Source organism: Drosophila sulfurigaster, chromosome 3 (genome assembly GCF_023558435.1).
Source record: "Drosophila sulfurigaster albostrigata strain 15112-1811.04 chromosome 3, ASM2355843v2, whole genome shotgun sequence".
Taxonomy (NCBI): domain Eukaryota; kingdom Metazoa; phylum Arthropoda; class Insecta; order Diptera; family Drosophilidae; genus Drosophila; species Drosophila sulfurigaster.
The window spans coordinates 10306134-10327435 of record NC_084883.1 but is presented as its reverse complement, the minus strand read 5'-3'; the positions used below and the strand labels follow the sequence as shown (position 1 = coordinate 10327435).

At 35.1% G+C, this 21302-nt stretch overlaps 1 protein-coding gene and 2 long non-coding RNA genes across 4 annotated transcripts in view; all 3 read left to right on the top strand.

The window, feature by feature from the left end:
- Window positions 1-12929, top strand: part of LOC133845953 (uncharacterized) — an 86158-nt gene extending 73229 nt beyond the window's left edge. Inside the window, exons 2-6 of the long non-coding RNA XR_009894830.1 lie at window positions 8832-8942; window positions 9045-9793; window positions 9896-10315; window positions 12486-12614; window positions 12756-12929. This is a non-coding gene — a long non-coding RNA (uncharacterized LOC133845953). The remainder of the gene's footprint in view (window positions 1-8831; window positions 8943-9044; window positions 9794-9895; window positions 10316-12485; window positions 12615-12755) is intronic.
- Window positions 1798-3067, top strand: LOC133843286 (U-scoloptoxin(19)-Tl1a). 2 transcript variants are annotated; one of them, XM_062276754.1, is made up of 3 exons: window positions 1798-2163; window positions 2255-2404; window positions 2469-3067. In XM_062276754.1, the coding sequence occupies exons 1-3, from the start codon at window positions 2046-2048 to the stop codon at window positions 2501-2503; spliced, it is 303 nt and encodes a 100-aa protein (XP_062132738.1). In that variant the 5' UTR covers window positions 1798-2045; the 3' UTR covers window positions 2504-3067. The 2 variants fall into 2 exon arrangements, with proteins under 2 accessions (XP_062132738.1, XP_062132737.1); XM_062276753.1 differs by having other exon boundaries at window positions 1811-2163; window positions 2709-3067.
- Window positions 10510-12043, top strand: LOC133845954 (uncharacterized). Its single transcript, XR_009894831.1, has 3 exons — window positions 10510-10683; window positions 10853-11638; window positions 11841-12043. It is a non-coding gene; the product is annotated as an uncharacterized LOC133845954 (long non-coding RNA).
- Window positions 12930-21302: the final 8373 nt, after the last annotated feature.

Sequence of the window (21302 nt, the reverse complement as noted above, 5' to 3'; positions counted from 1 at the left end):
TATCAGTTATTTGCGGGGATGACTAAAGAGCGGGATTTTCAATGAAATTATCTCGTCTCATGTTAAGCTCATGGTTAGTAAATATATATGGCATTATACTAGAATATTATTATTATTAGAATATATATATATTTGCATAATGATGGGGTTGCTCATTTTACAGGGTATTCTCTCAGTCATTATTGCATTGTTTGTTTATGTTTGGTCTCCCTCTTTGATCTGAAATGTTTGTTAATGTGATCATTTAATGGAATTGATAATGCTATAGCATGTGACTGAGAGGATAACATCTGTTTAATGAATAGTATCATCACATGACGTATTATGGGTCGCTTTCCCACTTCTCCACCATCTTCATCTTTAACTTTTTGTTTTATTTTGCACATTTTGCTAAAATTGAAATTTATTTTCGGACATCAAAAAGCCCAGAGTCAAAGGCAAACTCTCGTATACTCAAAATCCATGGGAGCTGATAATAATAAATACAGATTGTTCCGACTGTCAAACACATACACACACACATACATTTATACATGTATACAGTTAGGGAGCGCAAACCAGATCATTTGTTTCACATGCAGTTAAATCACGTTACGCCTCGATAAATGCGGTTAATCATGACCACCAAGAGTTTTACTTCTTGATTACTTTATGAGTTGGCGCCACTGATGGCTTCTTTCATACCCTTTAGGCATGAAAATAAATGGGATGTGCTCATTTATGTAACTTTCAAAGAGGAATCCGATTTTAACCTGACTTTTTGTATAGTGCGCTGATTTTGGACAAATGAAGATAACTTAAAAAGCATATTGATGACTTTCTGTTTTATAATAGTTTTATTGAAGTAGGGTATCCTATAGTAAGGCAGTTGAATTCACTAAAATCAGTTTGCTAGGTACATTTATCGATGAAGTTTTCTAAGAGACATTGTGACAGCTTGATATTTATAAAATTAATTTCTGCCTACTATATATATTTGTTCTATTCTTTGCTTACAATCTGTCTGTTTAGACAATAAGTAAATTGTTTAATTGACTAATATTAATTCACAGAAATAGCAGTCTCTAATGAGCGTTGTTATTTTTTCATATATAACATCTTATCAACTGGAAGGCAATTGTGAAAGTGAGATGGTTAGACAAAAGACAATAATTTAGTGTAGAGGCAACCATGCTCGAAGTGGGATTCGAACCCACAACTATAATATTATATTTGAAAACTATAAATGAAAATAAGTGAAATACTTTAAAGGAGTAACTGCAAGTCATGCATTTCCACTCTCAATGCCTTCAATAAACAACAAAACACATAAATACTACTTGAATCGTAAGTATTTGATGGTCCATTCATTAAGTTATTGGCGTGCTTTTCAGAGCGCGTGAGCAGCGTGCGCGTGAGTACATCAAATGAATAACGAGTGTAGCCCCTCTTGCCACCCTCTGTGAGGCGGAAAGGAGTTGGAAGTACTCAATTGGTGTTGCGGTTGCCGGCACTGATCTTTTATGCACCGCCCGTCGTCGTCGTCATCGTCGTTGTCCATTGTCCGTCCAGCGAGCATCGTTGGTTTTTCCTGGGTGTGCAAATGCGCCAATATTATTAATGGCTCTCACGCTCTTCAATTGAACTGAGCGCGCCCGCATTCAACATCTAGCCCCCCCTCCTTCCATCCATCACTCGCATTCTCTCGCTCCCTCACTCGATCGCTCTCCGCTCTCAGCAGCGACGTGCTGTCTGTATATTGTGTCTTCTCTGTCTCGACTCTCTGCGCTGCCTCATTTGCCGATCATTCGTCGGGTTGTGCAAAACAACGCTGCGTTTTCTATTCGAAACAATTTTTTCGTTGAAAAACATCTCGAGCGTAATTAGTGTCGCTCAGTGCTACGCAAACCGTGCTATCGTGTGGATTACTATTAATACACTCTGAAGAACAGTGTCCAGTGAGAAGTGAGACTACAAGTACAAGTACAACAAAATTCAGATCTCCAATCTGAAATTGAAAGCAATCGAATCGAATCGAATTGAATCGAATTTAATCACGAGGCAGTATGTCAAATAAAAGCAACTTCATTGGCCTGTGCCTGGTGGCGGCTTTAATGATGCTGCAGTTTGTTAGCGCGGATATCGAGACAAATGAAGTGAATGATAATTCTGGTGATATTTATAGTAAGTGATCCCACACAGATCCGATCCTGAACCACACACAATATAACAACCTAACGCACAACAACTGCTATAATAATCAAACTCGTTACAGTGCTGCAGGGTGTGCGTGTGTATCCAAATGATCGTCAGTGCGTTCTGGTCGGAGGTCTTTGCGTGCAGAGCGGCGACTGCAACGAACCCACAACCAACAAGGGTCTCTGCCCCAGCAGCTCACATCTGGGTGTCGAGTGCTGCTACGAGTGTAAGTGGAGATCCAATGCAGTTTGAAGAGGAAGTAGCTCTAACATTTTGCAAATATCCTGCAGTTAAATCGAATTTGTTAGCGCGATCCCAAACTTAACTTCCTTTACTCATTCTAAAACAAATTGATTCCTATATTCATAATGATTGAATTGGTATTATGTCAATGTGCTCATATCTATTGTTTTCGTTTTCGTTTTCTTTTCATCACTAACCCCAAACTACGTCTACGTCTTACCCACTTTCCCCACTTGTCCATCTTCAACAAAAATTCCCCCCCGCCCCGCCAATCCAATCCAATGCAGTACCGGTAAGACCAGCGCCGTGTTCTCAGCACTTGGGCGAATGCAAGGACACCTGTAATCTGAGGTTGCATAGACCTGGCACCGATTGCGAGAATGGACAAGTGTGCTGCCTGCTTGTGAGATAAACACATCAAATGCTCTTCATATGGATGGATGAAACAAAACCCCTTAAAAACAACAACAAAAACTATAACAATACTATAAAGGAAAACAATTGAGAGCATATGTCAACTGTAGACAACACACATACACACGTATTTATTAAATTATATATTCTTACTTATATATTGTACAAGTAATTTTTGTATGAAATATTTCTGACTGCTGTAATAAAACGCACTGTAAATATTTTGAACTGACTTACTCTAAATATTTATTATTGTGTTTGTGTTTGAGTTTGAGTTTGTCGCCGCCACTCACATGACCACTGATTATGTAAGTTCCTCGGCATTTGTCTGATCGGATCTGATCAATTGCTGAATCATATGCACAGAGAGCGACAAAGGTTGCTTACCAGGTCAGTCAGGCACTTCTTATCACCATTGTTTGTGCTCTTCCTCTCTCCCTCTGTCTTTCTCTCCCTCTCAACCAATGATGATGTTTGTCTTTGTGAGTGTCACGTGTAGACAGACATTGACGTACAGTTGTGTGGCCAGCGAGTTCTACATTCCAGCTTCGCAATTAATCTCTGGGTTATATGTAGGAACCCTATTTGCCGAGGGTATCACTGCGCTTTGGTATTCAATGTCAAGTTCAGCATTGGTTTAAGCGGACGCCGGACGCGATTTAATGAGGAGCGATGTTTCGCTTATTTTGGTGAATTTGGAAAACGTTTTTCTAAGAATTTGTTTTGGAAACTATGCGCATCAAATTCAGAAATTCAGAAATATATAAATAAACGTCCTTGCGGAGCATTCGCAGTTGAAAGATTTATCAGACATCAGCCAGAAAGCATCTCACACACGAACTCGCAGTAGTTGTATCTCATAGTAGATACACAAATGTGCGCTGCGCGTTTGTTTTTATTTATGCTTTATTTATATTTTCTCATTACTAGTATTATAGTTATGCACGATTTCACAGCTAATGTTTGCATATTTATTTTATGACGTTATTTATAGCCGCGTGGGCGAGCACGCCCCAAGAGTTTAATGAATTGAGCCAAGGCGATTGTTGAGTTAAGCGAGGGGACGTGATTCAAAGTGCCTCACAATTTAGTTAAGAGTAATCGATTTACAAAAGTAGGAAAGCTACAGTTGATTGTGTGATTCCCGCCACCTATTTTTTAAAAGCACAACAGTGTGGTATTATTTTAAAGGTGTACAACAAAAATATACCGAATGATATATTCAAAATATTCCAAAGATTACGAAATATTACAGCTTGTCAGCCAAAGCCGATTTTTGTAATATTTCCCGATTTTCGGGGCGGAAATGAGCGGTTCAAAAATTTCAGTAAGAAAACTACAGTTGAGTATGCTCGACTGTGATATACCCGCAATCATATTCCACATATATACAAAAAAATATACCGCAAAAATATTAATATATACCAAAGCCTATTTTCGGTTAATATTGAACTACATTCAAAATATACTATAGATTACAAAATAAATCAAATTGTCAGTCAAGTATGTAAAAGTTTTTTTCATACAAAAGAACTTCTGAAATAAATTTTACAATTTTATCCGATCAACGCTCTAGCTTCTAAATTACACTTGCTATTCGATTGTTGTAGAATCTTTATCTGAGATATAGGTGTTTATACGGACGGACGGACAGATATGGCTATATCATCTCGGCTGTTGATACTGATCAAGAATATATACACTTTAAGGGGTCAGAGCTGCATCCTTCTACACATAAATATATAAATTAATTATAGAATACACTGCTTGCAGGGCATTAACTCTTTCTCTAATTCTCAAGCGCATTAAGAACTTCTCTTTTCCTTTCTTCTAAGGAGACAGTCCTTTAAAGCAGAGTCGTCCGCTTTTCGACTGTATGCAATATGGAATTTGCAAAATTTAATTTATACAGCCAACGAGCATATGATAAGACTTTAACTACTTATTATTTGGTTAGACATTGAATTGTCGAATTCGGGGCACAAGCAGACGTTAGAAGAAGATCGAGATCAAGTATTACGCTATGCTGGTGAAGACAGAAGTCTATAACTGATCCTGGAGTCTCGGACATCAAATGTATTCAGCCATAAAGCGAAGGAGAATTACAATAATAAATATTTAAGAAATGTTGTAATGTTGAATATGAGTAATAAATGTGACGCAAGTAAATAAGAAAGAAAATAAAACTGTTGAAAACTTGAAGATTCTCAATGATTGTTTATCTTCTTTTCGAAAGTGTTTATCGTAATCGAGTACTTGGATTATTACCTTGAGATCTGAAAAGACACTTGCGATGCAGTAGGAATCACTTGCACTATCTATTCAGAGCCCACACACATGGTTGTTGTTGCAATGCAATTCCTTAATTTACTCAACCTCCGACAATGCCGCCAGTGAAACCGACAAAATGACTTTGACACATGAAACGGCGGCCTTGTCTGGACATTGAAACAGTTGTTGTTTTCATGTCGTACATTTGATTATAACATATAGAGTACAGATTGTCATGAAATATATACTAAAGAAGCTTATTTTCAATTGAATCAAATCATTTAACTGCGTCTTAGATTGCATAACTTTTGCAATGTGCGACGAGAATTGTGACTACAGAGAGAAAGAAATATGAACTTTTCAATTACTATTTGAACTGTTACAAAATGTAAAACAAATGCAAAAGAAAATAAAACTATTAGAAATGCGAATGTGCGAATAATACTCCACTGAATACACGTAATTGGACTAATCAACAATTGTCTAAGTAATTTGTATTTTGAATACGAGTATTTTCCATTTTGTAGTTTCATTTTCAGCATATGGGCGCCTCTTATCAGGCTGCTGTGCAAACGTCACATAATAAATTATTTATGTGTTTTTGTTTACGTTTTCGGTTTCGATTTGAATTTTGCCCCAGAACAACTATGAGCTAATCACTCTCTGGCATTTGCAATGTTCGGGCTTCTTTTCAATACCCTGTTAATGCTTCGATGGGGGCTTAGTTATGAGCAGCTGAATGGAACTGCAACATTTCAACTTGTAAATTAAGCGTGTTTCTGAAAGTTAATGAGTTCAAGTATATTTGAATACTATAAAAAACAATTTAGTGAAATGGAATAAAGTGTCATTAGGCGGATAAGTTGCTTCCTCTTAGTTAATTTCATTAAAATTATTGATGTTTTTGCTTTTAAAAGCAATTTTTATCTTATTATCTTGACTGATTAATTAAATGTTGGTGAAATATTTGTCGAATATTTGGTGTTATCCCTAAGAAAGTCGACTCTGCCAGTCCAGTATTTAGTTCTGGCGGATGATGCATCGAATCTTCGAAGCCTTTGTTGCTTATAATTATCACTTATCTTTTATTGAACACACGTGTTTGTATAACGTCACTCCTAAATCGAGAGATATAAAGAGAGAATGTGAAAAGAAGAGTGACTAGACTTAGCAACGCATACACATCCATATAAAGCCTCAGTTTCTAAACTAAGGCTTCATTCTACCACAACTAGGATCTGCCAATATAGTCAATGCAACCAACGAAGTCCAAAAATTTTGATATAATAAATAATAACTAATACGGAACGAGGCATCTCCGACCCTATAAAGTATATATATTCTTAATCAGCGTCAACAGCCGAGACGATCTAGCCATATCCGTCTGTCCGTATGAAACACTGGATCTCAGAGACTATAACAGATAGAGCTATAATTTCGACAGCATTTGTTATGTTTGCACGCAGATCAAGTTTATTTTAAATTTTTTCCACGCCCACTTCCGCTCCCGCAAATCAAAAAAATCGAATAACAAGCATAATTTTAACGCGAATTTTGGTATATACAATAATTACTATAGTAGTTATGATTCCTGAACATTTTGTTGGAATCAGATAAAAATTGTGGAAGTTATTAAAGAAATACTTTTGTATGGGCAGAAACGCCTACTTACTAGGGGTCTTAGTTGCTTTGGCCGACAATCTGGTATATTGTGCCGTCTATGGTATATTTTGAATGGTTTACTATATCTATATACCAAACATGCCATTTGGTATATTTTTAGCATTTGTTAGTATTTTCGGTATATTTTGAAAATAATACCGCAATATTTTGCCTTTATTAAAAATGGGTAGCGGGTATCTCACAGCACGGGCTTGTGGATAAGCGGAAAAAATAAAATTAATTTTTGAAGCAGCATGCATTAATCAGAAACCTATTATGGGGAATAATATGAGCAAGTGGGGGCAATTTGGTAGGTGCAGATCGAAGTTAATAGATCTAATAAAGTACTCTCCATTCAAGGATCTGTCAATCTTCTTTATTATGCTATTTGAGTAAGACATTTTCATTTTAGACACATTTTCCTTTTACTATTTATAACATTTTCAATTACAGATTGTCAATTACCGTGTCATAGTTAGAAATAATTATTGGGGAACTTGCCAAAGTTGTTAGGAAAATAAAAGTGTGTCCAAACTCCAATAAAACTTCACCATTGTATAAATTATAATTTATCCAAAACAAAACCGATTACTTATCAGCTCAATGCAGAAATTTCCAGTAGGTCAAGCACTGTTTTTTTTAGGTAGACAATTCACTCGAGAGGAGTTTTAGGGTATTCTATTGACGGGCTAAATCTGGCTTGTTTTCTAAATTTGTCTTATTTTATTTGCACTTGATGCAGTCATTTTCAAAGCACACTAATAAATGGGATGTGTGAATGCAGTGTGGGAAGGGACTAAAGATGGGGGTTTAAGGGTGAAAGTGGGGATGGGGGTGGTGATGGGGATGGAGAAGGGGTTGAACAAGACGGCGATGGCGTCGTTGCATTTGGGATGCGCTCATATTGCATGTCATAGTTCGCACTCATTTTTCACTTGACATAAACTGCGTCTCATCGCTGCGGGCGCTGCAACGCAATTTGCATGTACGAAGCGACTCATGTACAGTATAGTTGCTTTTATTTTCATTTTCATTTTGCTTTTGCTTTTCGTTTTTTTTCATATTTCAGTTTTAATTTTTATTTTGCATGTGGCTGCGAGTATGAAAGAAAATGATTTTGTGGCATAAATTAACGCCAAGAGGCACACGAAACACTATTAAAAAATGCTCCACACATGCGAGTCGCGCATCCTTCAGCCGAGCATGCATATGTGTTTGTGTGAGTGTGTGTGTGTGTGTGTTGTCCTGGCAAAGGATGCGGATGTGGATGTGTGGATGCAGATGTGCAAGTCGATGGCTTATAGAAAAGCCAGGATATTCAGTGCTCAGTGCTCAGGCATCGTCGCTGCCACCCAGATGATGATGTCATTCTCTCTTTCTCTCTCAGACAGCACTCTTTATGCAATTAATCCTTTTTTCTCATTCTCGCCGGAGCGCTGTCGCCTCCCTCCTTCCTCTCATTGCCTCTTTAGCTCGCTGGCTGGCTGTCTACAAAATGACTTTTTAAGTTAATTTCTTATATGTGCCGAGCATGTTGTCCCACCACATGTCCAACTCGCAACGTGCCCACGCTCAATGGAGGCGTGCTTTTACTATACATGGTTGATTGCTTCGGCTGGCAATCACTATCCGGCTTTAAGTCAGGCCGCTCCATGTGATTAACATTAATAAAACGCTCAAAAGGCGACAAATTCCTTTAGAGTATTTTTCAAATTTGATTTTATTTTTGCAACTTGTATATTTGCAAAAGTGATGTTCTAATTTAATTTGAAATGAAATCAATAAAATAAACATTTTAAAGACTAATTTCATATCTACATTCTACACTTCGATGTTGTAAGAATGTAAAAGTTTAATAATAACATAAATTTGAATTACAGCCGAATAGGTGAAAAAGGTTTAATACAGTTTAATACATTTTTGTCAAACGATTCATAATATTGTTGTCGTTGTTTCCGTTACTAATGAGGCAAGAAAGTACTGTTAAAATGCGTATATAATGCAGTTACGATAGTCTCGGTATATGCTATATAAGCTCGGTTATACTTTTTAAACACTCATAGTCCAGAGAAACTTAAATAATACGAAGAGTATGTCACGTAAACTAAACTTTATCAATCTGTGTCTGGTGTCGTTCTTATGGATGTGGCTAATTGCTGGTGGAATGGCTATAGGTGCGTCTAATTATTTTAGGAAGTCCTAATATTACCATTAAATTACATTCAGTTCTAAAATATATTCCCATGCTAATATCTTGTTAACTTTCGTCTGCTTAGCATTTGATAATAGAGGCCCCGGCCATTGGCCGTGCGCAGAACAGAATGGACAATGCATTGATTCTTGCAGTTTTAAATTAAAGAGATATTCCACTGACTGTGGTGATCGGAAATGGTGCTGTGTTTCGCCTTAGATTGCTTATCTATGGAATTGTAATACCATCAGCAATAAAAAATAATATAACATAATTACACTCCAAAAGTGTAATTTGAGTGAATAACTGCTTTGCTTTGATTTTGAATTTAGCTTATGCGCATTCTAAGCATTCTTGTGTATATATTTTTATTTGTTTGGAACGTAATTTGTATATTTTCAAAAGTGATGTTCTAATTTAATTTGAAGTGAAATTAATAAAATAAACATTTTAAAGACTAATTTCATATCTACATTCTATACGTCGATGTTGTGAAAGTGTAAAAGTTTGCTAATAACATAAATTTGAATTGCAGCCGAATAGGTGAAAAAGGTTTAATACAGTTTAATAATCAACATTTCTGTCAAACGATTCATAATATTGTTGTCGTTGTTTCCATTACTAATGTGGCAAGAAAGTAATGTTAAAATGCGTATATAATGCAGTTAAGATAGTCTCGGTATATGCTATATAAGCTCGGTTATACTTTTTAAACACTCATAGTCCAGAGAAACTTAAATAATACGAAGAGTATGTCACGTAAACTAAACTTTATCAATCTGTGTCTGGTGTCCTTCTTATGGATGTGGCTAATTGCTGGTGGAATGGCTATAGGTGCGTCTAATTATTTTAGGAAGTCCTAATATTACCATTAAATTACATTCAGTTCTAAAATATATTCCCATGCTAATATCTTGTTAACTTTCGTCTGCTTAGCATTTACTCGTAGAGGCCACTTCCATTGGCCGTGCGCAGAACAGAATGGACAATGCATTGATTCTTGCAGTTTTAAATTAAAGAGATATTCCACTGACTGTGGTGATCGGAAATGGTGCTGTGTTTCGCCTTAGATTGCTTATCTATGGAATTGTAATACCATCAGCAATAAAAAATAATATAACATAATTACACTCCAAAAGTGTAATTTGAGTGAATAACTGCTTTGCTTTGATTTTGATTTTAGCTTATGCGCATTCTAAGCTTTCTTGTGTATATCTTTTTATTTGTTTGGAACATAATTTGTATATATGTTTATATGTATATAAAAGTGATGTTCTAATTTAAATTGAAGTGCAATTAATAAAATAAAAATTGATGTTAATAATCGCATCTCTACATTCTGCACTCCGATGTTGCGTAAATATAAATATTTGATTGTAACATAAATTTGAATTGTAGCCGTATAGTTGAACAGGTTTAATACAGTAAAGTCACCGTTGCCATTTTTACTCATTACCTTATCTAATGAAAATTTCTAATGTGGCAAGAAAGTACTTTTAAATAGTGTGAATAATGCAGTTAAGATGGTTTCGGTATACACTATATAAGCTTGGTTATAATTTTTTAACACTCAGAGTCCACAGTTTAGCGAGAAGTGACGATAACTAAAATACAGGCAAAGAGAAATTTAATTAATACGAGAAGTATGTCATCCAAACTAAAGTTAATAAACCTGTGGATTGTTTTGTCGTTACTGATATTGCTAATTGCCTGCGGAAATGCGAGTAAGTCTTATCATAAGTAGATAGATAGATAGATCGAAATTATGTTATGTTTCACTTCTTCAACTGATTGCTCAGTAAAATTTCAATCTTAGTCTTAAATTACATTCTATATTCCCATATTAATAATCACTAATGAATTATTGTATTTTAATATGCTTCGTCTGCTTAGGATCCCAGAAGCTAACGTGCCACGAACAGCAAGGAGAATGTATGGCTTTTTGCAATATTCAATTGCATATAAATGCCACTGACTGTCGCAAGGATCAAGTATGCTGTCTTTTGATTTAAATTGTTCTTCTATGAAATTGTAATACCATCAGCAATAAAAAATAATATAACATAATTACACTCTAATAGTGTAATTTGAGTGAATAACTGCTTTGCTTTGATTTTGAATTTAGCTTATGCGCATTCTAAGCGTTCTTGTGTATAAGTTTTTATTTTTTTTGGAACGTAGTTTGTATATTTTCAAAAGTGATATTATAATTTAAATTGAAGTGAAATTAATAAAATAAACATTTTAGTTAATAATTGCATCTCTACATTCTGCACTCCGATGTTGTGCAAATGTAAAAGTTTACTTATAACATAAATTTCAATTGCAGCCGAATAGGTGAACAGGTTTAATACACTGTGAGTCACGGTTGTTGCCATTTTTACTAATTACATTGTCTAATGAAATTTATGCCAAATGATGCGTTGTTGCTGACGTTGTTTATAATACTAATGTGGCAAGAAAGTACTTTTAAATAGCGTAAATAATGAAGTTAAGATGGTTTCGGTATACACTATGTAAGCTTGGTTATACTTCTTAAACATTAAGAGTCCACAGTTCAGCAAGAATTGACGATAAATAATTTACAGACAGAGAGAATTATGTCATCCAAACTAAAGTTGATAAACCTGTGGACTGTGTTGTCGTTAGTGATATTTCTATTTGTCTGCGGAAGTGCGAGTAAGTCTTATCATAACATAAGTAGATATATAGATAGATCGAAAGATAGATAGATAGATTGCAATCCCACTCCTTTGTTATGTTTTTCCTCTTCAACTGATTGTTCAGTAAAATTTCAATCGTAGTCTTAAATTACATTCTATATCTCCATGTTAATAATCACTAATGAATTATTGTATTTTAATAAACTTCATCTGCTTAGGATCCCAGCAGCTAACGTGCCACGAACAGCAAGGAGAATGTATGGCTTTTTGCAATATTCAATTGCAAAAAAATGCCACCGACTGCCGCAAGGACCAAGTATGCTGTGTTTTGGTTTAAATTGTTCTTCTATGAAATTTTCTATCTATCAGCAATAAAAAATAATATAACATAATTACACTTTAATAGTGTAATTTGAGTGAATAGCTGATTTGCTCTAATTTTGAATTTTCTTTATGCGCATTCTAAGCATTCTTGTGTATATCTTTTTATTTTTTTGGAACGTAGTTTGTATATTTTCAAAAGTGAATTTAAATTAAAGTGAAATTAATAAAATAAACATTTTAGTTAATAATTGCATCTCTACATTCTTCACTCCGATGTTGTGCAAATGTAAAAGTTAGCTTATAACATAATTTTGAATTTCGGCCGAATAGGTGAACAGGTTTAAAACAGTGAGCTACGGCTGTTGCCATTTTTACTAATGAAATTTATGCCAATTGATGCGTTGTTGCTGACGTTGTTTCCATTATTAATGTGGCAAGAAAGTACTTTTAAATAGCGTAAATAATGCAGTTAAGATAGTCTCGGTATACACTATATAACATATGCTTGGTTATACTTTTTAAACATTCAGAGTTCACAGTTCAGCGAGAAGTGACGATAACTAAAATACAGACAGAGAGAAACTTAATTAATACGAGAAGTATGCCATCCAAACTAAAATTGATAAACCTGTGGATTGTGATATTGCTAATTGCCTGCGGAAATGCGAGTAAGTCTTATCATAAGTAGATAGACAGATACATCGAAATTATGTTATGTTTCGCCTCTATAACGGATTGTTCATTAAAATTCCAATTTTAATCTTAAATTACATTCTATATCTTCATGTTAATAATCATTAAAGAATTAGAATCCAGGAAACTAACGTGCGCAGAACAGCAAGGAGAATGTATGGATTTTTGCATTGTAAAATTGCAGAGATATTCCACTGACTGCCGTAATGGGAAAATATGCTGTGTTTTGGTTTAGATTGCTCTTTTATGAAATTGTGATACTATCAGTAATAAAAAATAATATAACATAATTACACTCCAATAATACAATTTTCCTAAATATCTGCTTTGCCTTGATTTTGATTTTTTCTTATGCGCATTCTAAGCATACTTGTGTATATCTTTTTTTATTAATTTGGAGCTTAATTTGTATATATTTTCAAAAGTGTTGTTCTAATTTAACTTGAAGTGCACAGATAAATTAATATTCTTTGATATTTAATAAATTACTTAATGGACCAACTAGCACAGCAAGCAGTTCGTCGCAAAGCAGTGCATACTTTGCTGAACTGCTTAGAGAAGCAGTGTATTGACCGCTATTGATAATAACTGAATTTTTCTGGTAATTGCTAATAAAATATTCAATTTATTGCAAATTTATTTTAAGATTTTTGCAGGCAACGACAGTGTTAACCAAAGCTAAATTGCTAACAATTTTAAAAGATGACGGAACTTAAATAAAAACCCTTTGGCCTTCTATGCGTTTCTTTGATTAAAAATATGAGTTTTCTCTCTCTCTCTCTACTGTTGCTCACTTTGCTTTTGTCGTTGCATCTTTTGCATGCACTTTTCTCACCTACAACGTCCTTTGGCATAGCTTATCGCTTTGTTTTGATGTTGTCCCACATCTCGCATATCAGTTGACATCAGCAGAGTGCGCTTCACCACCTTAACCCCAATGCTAATTTAGATTTCATTTTTCTCACAATGTCAACGAGTTGGAAATGAATTTCCGACGCACACACACACACACACAACAACAACAACAGGCTTTAATATTTATGCAAATTGAAGTTCAAATGGCATAAAATGCAATTACTTAAATTTCTTTGACAAATATGCACAAGAATGTGCCACGCCTCAAGCCCAGTCCAGCAATTTAACCAGTTCTCTCTGCCATGGCAATAAATCCCATTAACAACATGCAAATGAAAGCAAATTTTGTGTTCCTCCTCTTTTGCGTTTGAAGGTGTTAAAATCTGTGGGCTTTTGATGTGCCAAGGTGAAAGTGCGGCTATGTCTGTTGTCTGTACGTATCGTGTCATCAGCATCAAAATGACATATATAAATTCCTGTGACTAGAGAGCCAAGAATACAGGAAGATGTGGAAGAAAGGAAGTGGGATGAGAGAAGTTCAACACTTGGCAAAAAAAAATTTTGTTGTGTTGCCAAACATACTCTTTCTTCTTCTTCTTCTTCTTCATCTACACAGTTGAAGGGGGGAGGCACAGATATTACAGTTTCCCGAGGCGATTTCTCCATCTTCGCTTGGCATATAATTTTTTATTTCGCTGCGCTGTTAACGGGATTAACCGCAATTTCTTTAATTAAAATTTCACCCTCATCCCGGCCACAACATTAACAGCAACAGCAACAGCAACACTGAAGTACGGAAAAAGGATTGTAAATTACGCTGTCAGTCAGTCGTCTGTCAACAACAATTAAAACGGGAAGTAACATCACAAATTAAAAATTCATCTTCCGCTTTTCCACCTATTCACAGACATCTCATGTTTTATGAACAGCTACCATTTTCCTTTCCGTTTTCCCCTTTTTTCCTTCTTTTTTTTTTTAATAATTTCTTTTTTTTCGCATTTTTTGTTAGTATTTGTGTTGTTTTTATCTATGGTAAGCATGTCTTCTTGATGTGCTACCGGTCCCTTTTTAATTTGATTGGTGTGGTTCATCCTCTTCTTGGCGGCGTTTCCGGTTTTTCTTTTAGCTCCACACGCAGCAGCTTCCAGTTACCTTTCCTGTCTTATCATGCAAAAAAAAGGGGTTAATTATTTTGTTTTCTCGCATATTTGTTGCTGCCACAAGACTCATAATGTCTTGAATTGGTGTAGATGTGAAACAGTGGCCTACTTTTAGGGGGACTTGAAGATACGAACGCAACAAAGTAAATTACCGAACATTTTTCTATAGATTTCTTTGACGATCCCCGTTAACTGAAGCCTCTGTGGCAAACTCCTCAAATGTTGCAAGCTTCAACTTAGATTTCAATTACAGCCAAATTTTTTGTAATGTTGATATTTGATGAGAGAAGCAACAACTAACCTTTTGGGTCGAAAGTGCCGCAGGACATTGTATTCTTTTTACAGAAGTGGTATTCTTAATTGGGGCTTGACTTTGCAGCTGTGTAATTGCAATGGTTGTAGATCTCTCTTTAATTGTCTACTGATTATTCTTTCTAAAACATTCCTTATTTCTGTCCTAAGTTCCCATGGTGAATACTGCAAGAAATTGTTGTTAAAAAGGGTTTATAAGCAAATTAAAGTAGTTTTGATATATGGTATATAAGTTGTGTTATTCTTTTTAAATATGCAGTGCTTAGTAAAGTGTGATATGTGAAATAAAATAGGCAGAAACTGAATGATTTTAACTAGAATGCTTTATAAAATAAACTTTATTAACTCCGTCTGGTTTCGACTTTAATATTTCTGCTATTTGTCTGTGGCGATCTTTCAGTCAATGCATTGTTGTGACTAGACTTAAAGTGTTATAAATCTACTTTCCTTTTTTTTTGCTTTTAAGTGTGAATATCCAAATCAATTTCAAACCGAATTCCACATTAATCCTGCTTCCTCTCCAAAGTGTATTGTAATTATTTTGGTGCTTTTTAATGTGCTTACAACACGTTTCCCTTTAGCTTCCACGTTTATTCTAAGGAGCTCGGAAACCGGTTGGTTATGCACCATGCTTTGATCACGTTGGATAGTGATTGCAGTTATAAGCTGCAGAGTCCTGCCACCGATTGTCCTAAGGAACAAGTCTGCTGTGTTATAAGCCTAATGTCGAATTAGTTAGCCCACATATTATATTTGTGTAATTCTCTTGGGTTCCGATGTTGTGTAAATATTAAAGATTGTGATTAAGGCGCTTGCCCAAAACTAGAAATCTTAATAATACGGTATGCTCATGATTGTGTTTTATACCCGCTACCCATACGGTAGAAGGTTATTATCATTTGTGCCTCCAGGACATGTATGTAATATGAAAATGGAGGCATATCCGACCCCATAAAGTATATATTTTCTTGATAAGCGTTAACAGCCGTAGCGATTTAGCTATGTTCGTCTGTCCGTCTGTTCGTAAGAACACCTAGATTTCAGAGACTATGATAGATAGAGCTATAATTTGTTTTCGTCCGAACTTGTTACGTTTACACGCAGATGAAATTTGGTTTACATTTTTGGTACACACAATAATAATTATGGTATTTAAGATTATTAATTAAGATTTGGCTGCGATTCTATAAAAATGGTATATGCTAATTACGAAATAATTTTGCTTGGACTAACAATTTGGCATATTTAGCAATCTATGGTATATATTTTAATGATACTATATAAATATACTTAAAACATGTGTTTTTAGCATGTTTCAGTATTTTAGCGGTATATTAATTTGGTATATTTTTTCTTTGAATAATACTGCACTCTTTAGCTATTATTCAAATTGGGTAGCGGGTATATCACAGTCGAGCACTCTTGACTGCAGCGTTCTTACTTGTTTTACTTGTTCGATTCTATTGAATATTCCTTCTAACTGATTTGTTCTACTTACTGATAATTTGCATCAAGGCTTTGTTAAATAGCGCAGATAATGTAGTTAGGACAGCTTTTGTAAATGCTTTTTTAAAGCAGGTTGTACCTTTTAAACACTCAGTGTGATAACTAATTTACAGATAGAGAGAAACTTAAATAATACAAAAAGTATGTCAAGTAAACTAAACTTCATCAATTTGTGGCTGGTGTCCTTCTTATGGATGTGGCTATTTGCTTGTGGAATTGCTGAAGAAAACGATGTTGATACGTCTAATTTTTTTAAGTAAGTCCTACCTTAAGCAAATTTTAATTGCAATTAAAGCTAAAATCTTCAGTTCAGTTGCGAACTTAATTCCATTGTTAATCCACATACTTTTCTAAAACTTATTCCTATTATTAAAATGAATAATTGAATAATTATATTTTGCTTATTTTGCTCATATGCTTTATTTTATTTGCCAGGATCTCGGAGAAACCTGTGCGAAGAACATGCAGGATCATGCAGGTTTTGGTGTCATCCAAGGTTCCAAAGATTTGCCATTAACTGCCTCCGAAACGAAGTATGCTGTGTTGACTATTAAACAGTTTAGAAAAATTTGACAATGAGCCTTTAAAAAAATAAATGTAATAAGTTAATTTCTATGTCAATTGTGGTAATACTTTTTTGCTTAATAAATTTAAAATTTAATCAAATAATAATCCTGAGATTCTATTAAATGTTTGATTATTATTTGAAAAATCTCAAAATTTTATTTCACTGTATATATCTGTTTGTTCTTTCAGAAATTATTTATTTCACTATAAATTTAAGTACGAAGAATTTGGGTTGCTAGACTAATAAAAGTTCTAAAATCAAGATTTTGTTCTAAGTATTATTATGGCCAAAAACATGAATCTTAATGTTAGAAAATATATCATGATTTCAAGAACAATTGACCTTAGTTCTTATTTACAAAATCGTATAGTTTTAATACCAAAAATCTGATTAAAATATAAAAAAAAAACAAGCTATAGTCAAGTGTGTTCGACTTTGAGATATTGGCTAACCATTTTAAACAAAAGCAAAATATTGCGGTACCGCAAAAATAATAAAAATATACCAACTATTTTTTTTTTTTTTTTTTTTTTTTTGTTTAGTACCGCATTTAAAATATACCATATACGGCACAATATACCAGATTGTTAGCCAACGCAACTAGGACCCCTGGTAAGTAGGCGTTTTTGTTACAAAAGAATTCTTTAAATAACTAAATTTTTTATCTGATGGCAACCAAATTTTTAGGAATCACAAAGACTATAGTTATTATTGTATATAGCGCATTAGCTTTAAAACTTCAACTTCTTAGACTACAATAAAGAATGGCTCGCGACAGCTCGACTGATTGATTTATTATAGATAAAAGATTGCCAATAACTTAAACTTGAATTGCAGCCGCGTTACGGCTGTTGCCATTATTAATAATTACATTATCTAATGAAATTTATGCCAAATGATGCGTTGTTGCTGACGTTGTTTTCCTTACTAATGTGGCAACAAACTACTTTTAAGTAGCGTATATAATGCAGTTAAGATAGTCTCGGTATACACTATATAAGTAAGCCTGGTTATACTCTTTTAACACTGAGTCACAGTTCAGCGAAAAGTGACGATAAATAAAATACAGATAGAGAGAAACTTAGTTAATACGAGAATTATGTGATCAAAACTAAAGTTGATTAACCTGTGGATTGTGTTATCGTTACTGATGTTGGTAATTGCCTATGGAAATGCTAAGGAATTTGCGAGTTAGTCTTAGGATAAGTAGATATTAATTGCAATCCAACTACTTTGGGATTGTTCTTCTCTTAAACTCTAATTACTCATTAAAATTCAAAACTTAATTTTAAATTGCATGCTGATACTTTTCTAAAACATAATTCCATGTTAATGATGACCGATGATTTTTGTATTTTAATCTTGTCTACTTTCGTCTGTTTAGGATACCAGAGACCAATGTGCAAGGAACTAAAGGGAATGTGCATGCGTGATTGCGATGTTAATGATGTGCAAAGAGATGCGAGAAACTGCCGCAATGGAAAAAAAATGTTGTGTTTCGTCTACGCAAGAAAAATAATATAATATATGGATGTACACTTATGTAGTGTAATTTGCGTAAATAACTGATTTGCTTTGATTTGGATTTTTTCTTAAGCGCATTCTAAGCACAATATACTTGTGTATATCTTTTTATTTATTTGGAACGTTTTTTATGTGTTTGAAGTCATGTCAAAGTTTGTGTGTGGTTTTGCAACTTTTTTGTGACTTGTGTTGTGTGCAAATAATTTGCAGCTCGTTTCTTGCATCATTAACAATGTGAAGGGGATGAACTTTTATCTAATTAATGAAACTTCAGCACAATGCCAAGACAAGGCAATGGCTGTGGCAGTTTTGTGGAGATCTTTTGCTTTTGAAGCTGTTCAAGCTGCGCGTATTGTTGACAGTGAAGCGACGAACTTGGCGTACAACATGGCGTATGATTGCTTTTGTGTAAACAACGACAGCATTTCACTGGAACGGATGGTAAGACGTCGCGACGGACAGCCAGAAGGACGGACGGACGGGCGGGCGGATGGTGTAGCGAATAAAATGGGAATGAGAATTTCCATGTCTTTGGCAGTTTTTTGCCACTTTTCTTTTTCTTCTACTGGGTAAAAGTTTTTTAATTAGCAACAAAAGTAAGGGGTTAATAACGCGATGCGAAGCGAAGCGATGCCCTGCGACGTGTTGAGAGAGTCGACGCTGAGTCGGCGTTGAGTTGAGTTGAGCTGAGCCGAGTTGAGTTGAGAGTTGAGTTTTGTTGGCTGTTGCCAAAAAGTTTGGCAAGCTAACAATTAAGTTTCGACTGTGCGTCTGACGTGCCAGAAAATGTGAGAGAGAGAGAGGGAGAGAGGAAAGCGGGGGCGTTGCTGGTGCATGTAGGCGTGCCAGCAGATAATGAGTATTAAGCAACACTTACTGACAATTAAGTTGGCCCCCCGACAAAGACGAGACAGAGAGAGAGAGAGAAAGAGAGACAGCCGCGGAGTCAAGCTATTATATTATCCTTGCCTCAATGTTGACTTTTTTCGGGCTGTAATTACGCTTAATCGCGAATTTACTACGATCTGCACATGGCAGTCGAGGCGAGGCGAGGCAAGGTTGTAAAAAGCCAACCGAAGCTGCTTAAGTTGTGGCAATAACCCGCAGCAAGCAAAGAACACAGTTGCATGCCACACACTATAACTACCTATAGTTTGTTAAGTGGCTGCCATGAATCGCTTCGCTTGACCAAATGCCAGCAAATGCAATTGCGAATCTGCGGAATTCAAACAACGGCAGCAGAAGCAGCTAAGAGTCAGCTCAGTGATAAGCTCATAATATTCATGAGCTTAGTTTTATGAGGTGCTAACAATGCGTAAAGCTACAACAACAGCAAGGAATAACAACTCGCAACAAATGTAGATATTAGAAGGAGGCGAGCCACTTAATAGCACAACCGCAGTCGAACACCTTTTATATAGCCAAGGCCGCTGCCAGCTCCTGGTTTGGTTCTGTTTCATGTTCTCCAGCCATCTAGCCAGCTGCCTGCCGTCCATTCGTCCGTCCGTCTGTTTGTCCGCCATTGCCCCGCAGACTTTTTTTTGCATTTTCCTTTCACACACTTATTCATTGCCGTAGCACCTTTCCTCCATATTTTTTTCTTTCGTTTTTATACCTCGCTATATGGAAGTAAGGTATTTAAGCTTTGTCATGACCGGACATCATCAATGATAACAGAGGAAGCGATACAGCCATCTCTGTCCGTATGAATTCCGAGATCTTAGAGTCTATAAGATATAGAGCTATAAATATTTTTTGACAGCTCTTGTTATCAATTTTTTCCGCCTCTTTCAATCGCAAGTGTAATGCTGATTTTGGACACATACGAAAAAAACTATTGTATATTCATCATGAATCCTATAAATTTTATTGCGTTCAGATAAAAATCTTTGAAAACATTTTAACTTATTTTGTTGGCAATATGATAAATCTTGAACTTTATAGTATATTTTCAATGTTATAGTATACCTACATACTAAATGCAGCTTCGGTATATGTTAGTATTTTTCAGTATATTAATTTGTATAGGTTAAGAATAATGCTGAATGCTGGTTTTGCTGAATATTTGAATATTATGTAGCGATCGGATAAAAGTTGTCGGAGTTATTTAAGAAAAAGAAAAAATAAAAAAAACAGCTACTGTAATTGGGACTTACATGGTATACTTTTAGACTATATGGTATATTTTGAAAGTAATACCATATCAATATTTAAAATATAGTCTCAGGTATATTTTTGTAGTATTTTGTTATAATATGATATATTTTAAGAATAATGCCGTACGGTTTTGTTTTTCTTAAAAATGATTATGGGTATTTTATAGCCGTGTACATTTGAGCGTAGCTCTCCTACTTGTTTTATGTTCTGTTGTTTTGTTGCCTTTTCCATCGTACTTTTGCTCTCTGGGCTGGGTAATTTTTCACTTTCGCAAGATGGCAGCGCATTTTAATGAGCCAGCTCGCCAGGACTTGCGGTCAGCCAAGGAGCAGCATCAACAGGAGGACAACTGGACACCAAATGCTAGACATTCGCTTGGATCATTTGTGTTGCATTTGCATTTTCATTGGTGCGATATGTTAATGACTTTGCTTACTTTTCCAACTGCTGCTCATCTAGATGCTGATGCCGGTGCTGATGCTGGGACCGATGTTGATGTTGTCCTCTTGCTCTTATAACTTTGCTAGTTGTCTCGTCTGTAAGTTTTCGGTATCTGTTTTCCATTTTCTCTATAGAAAATT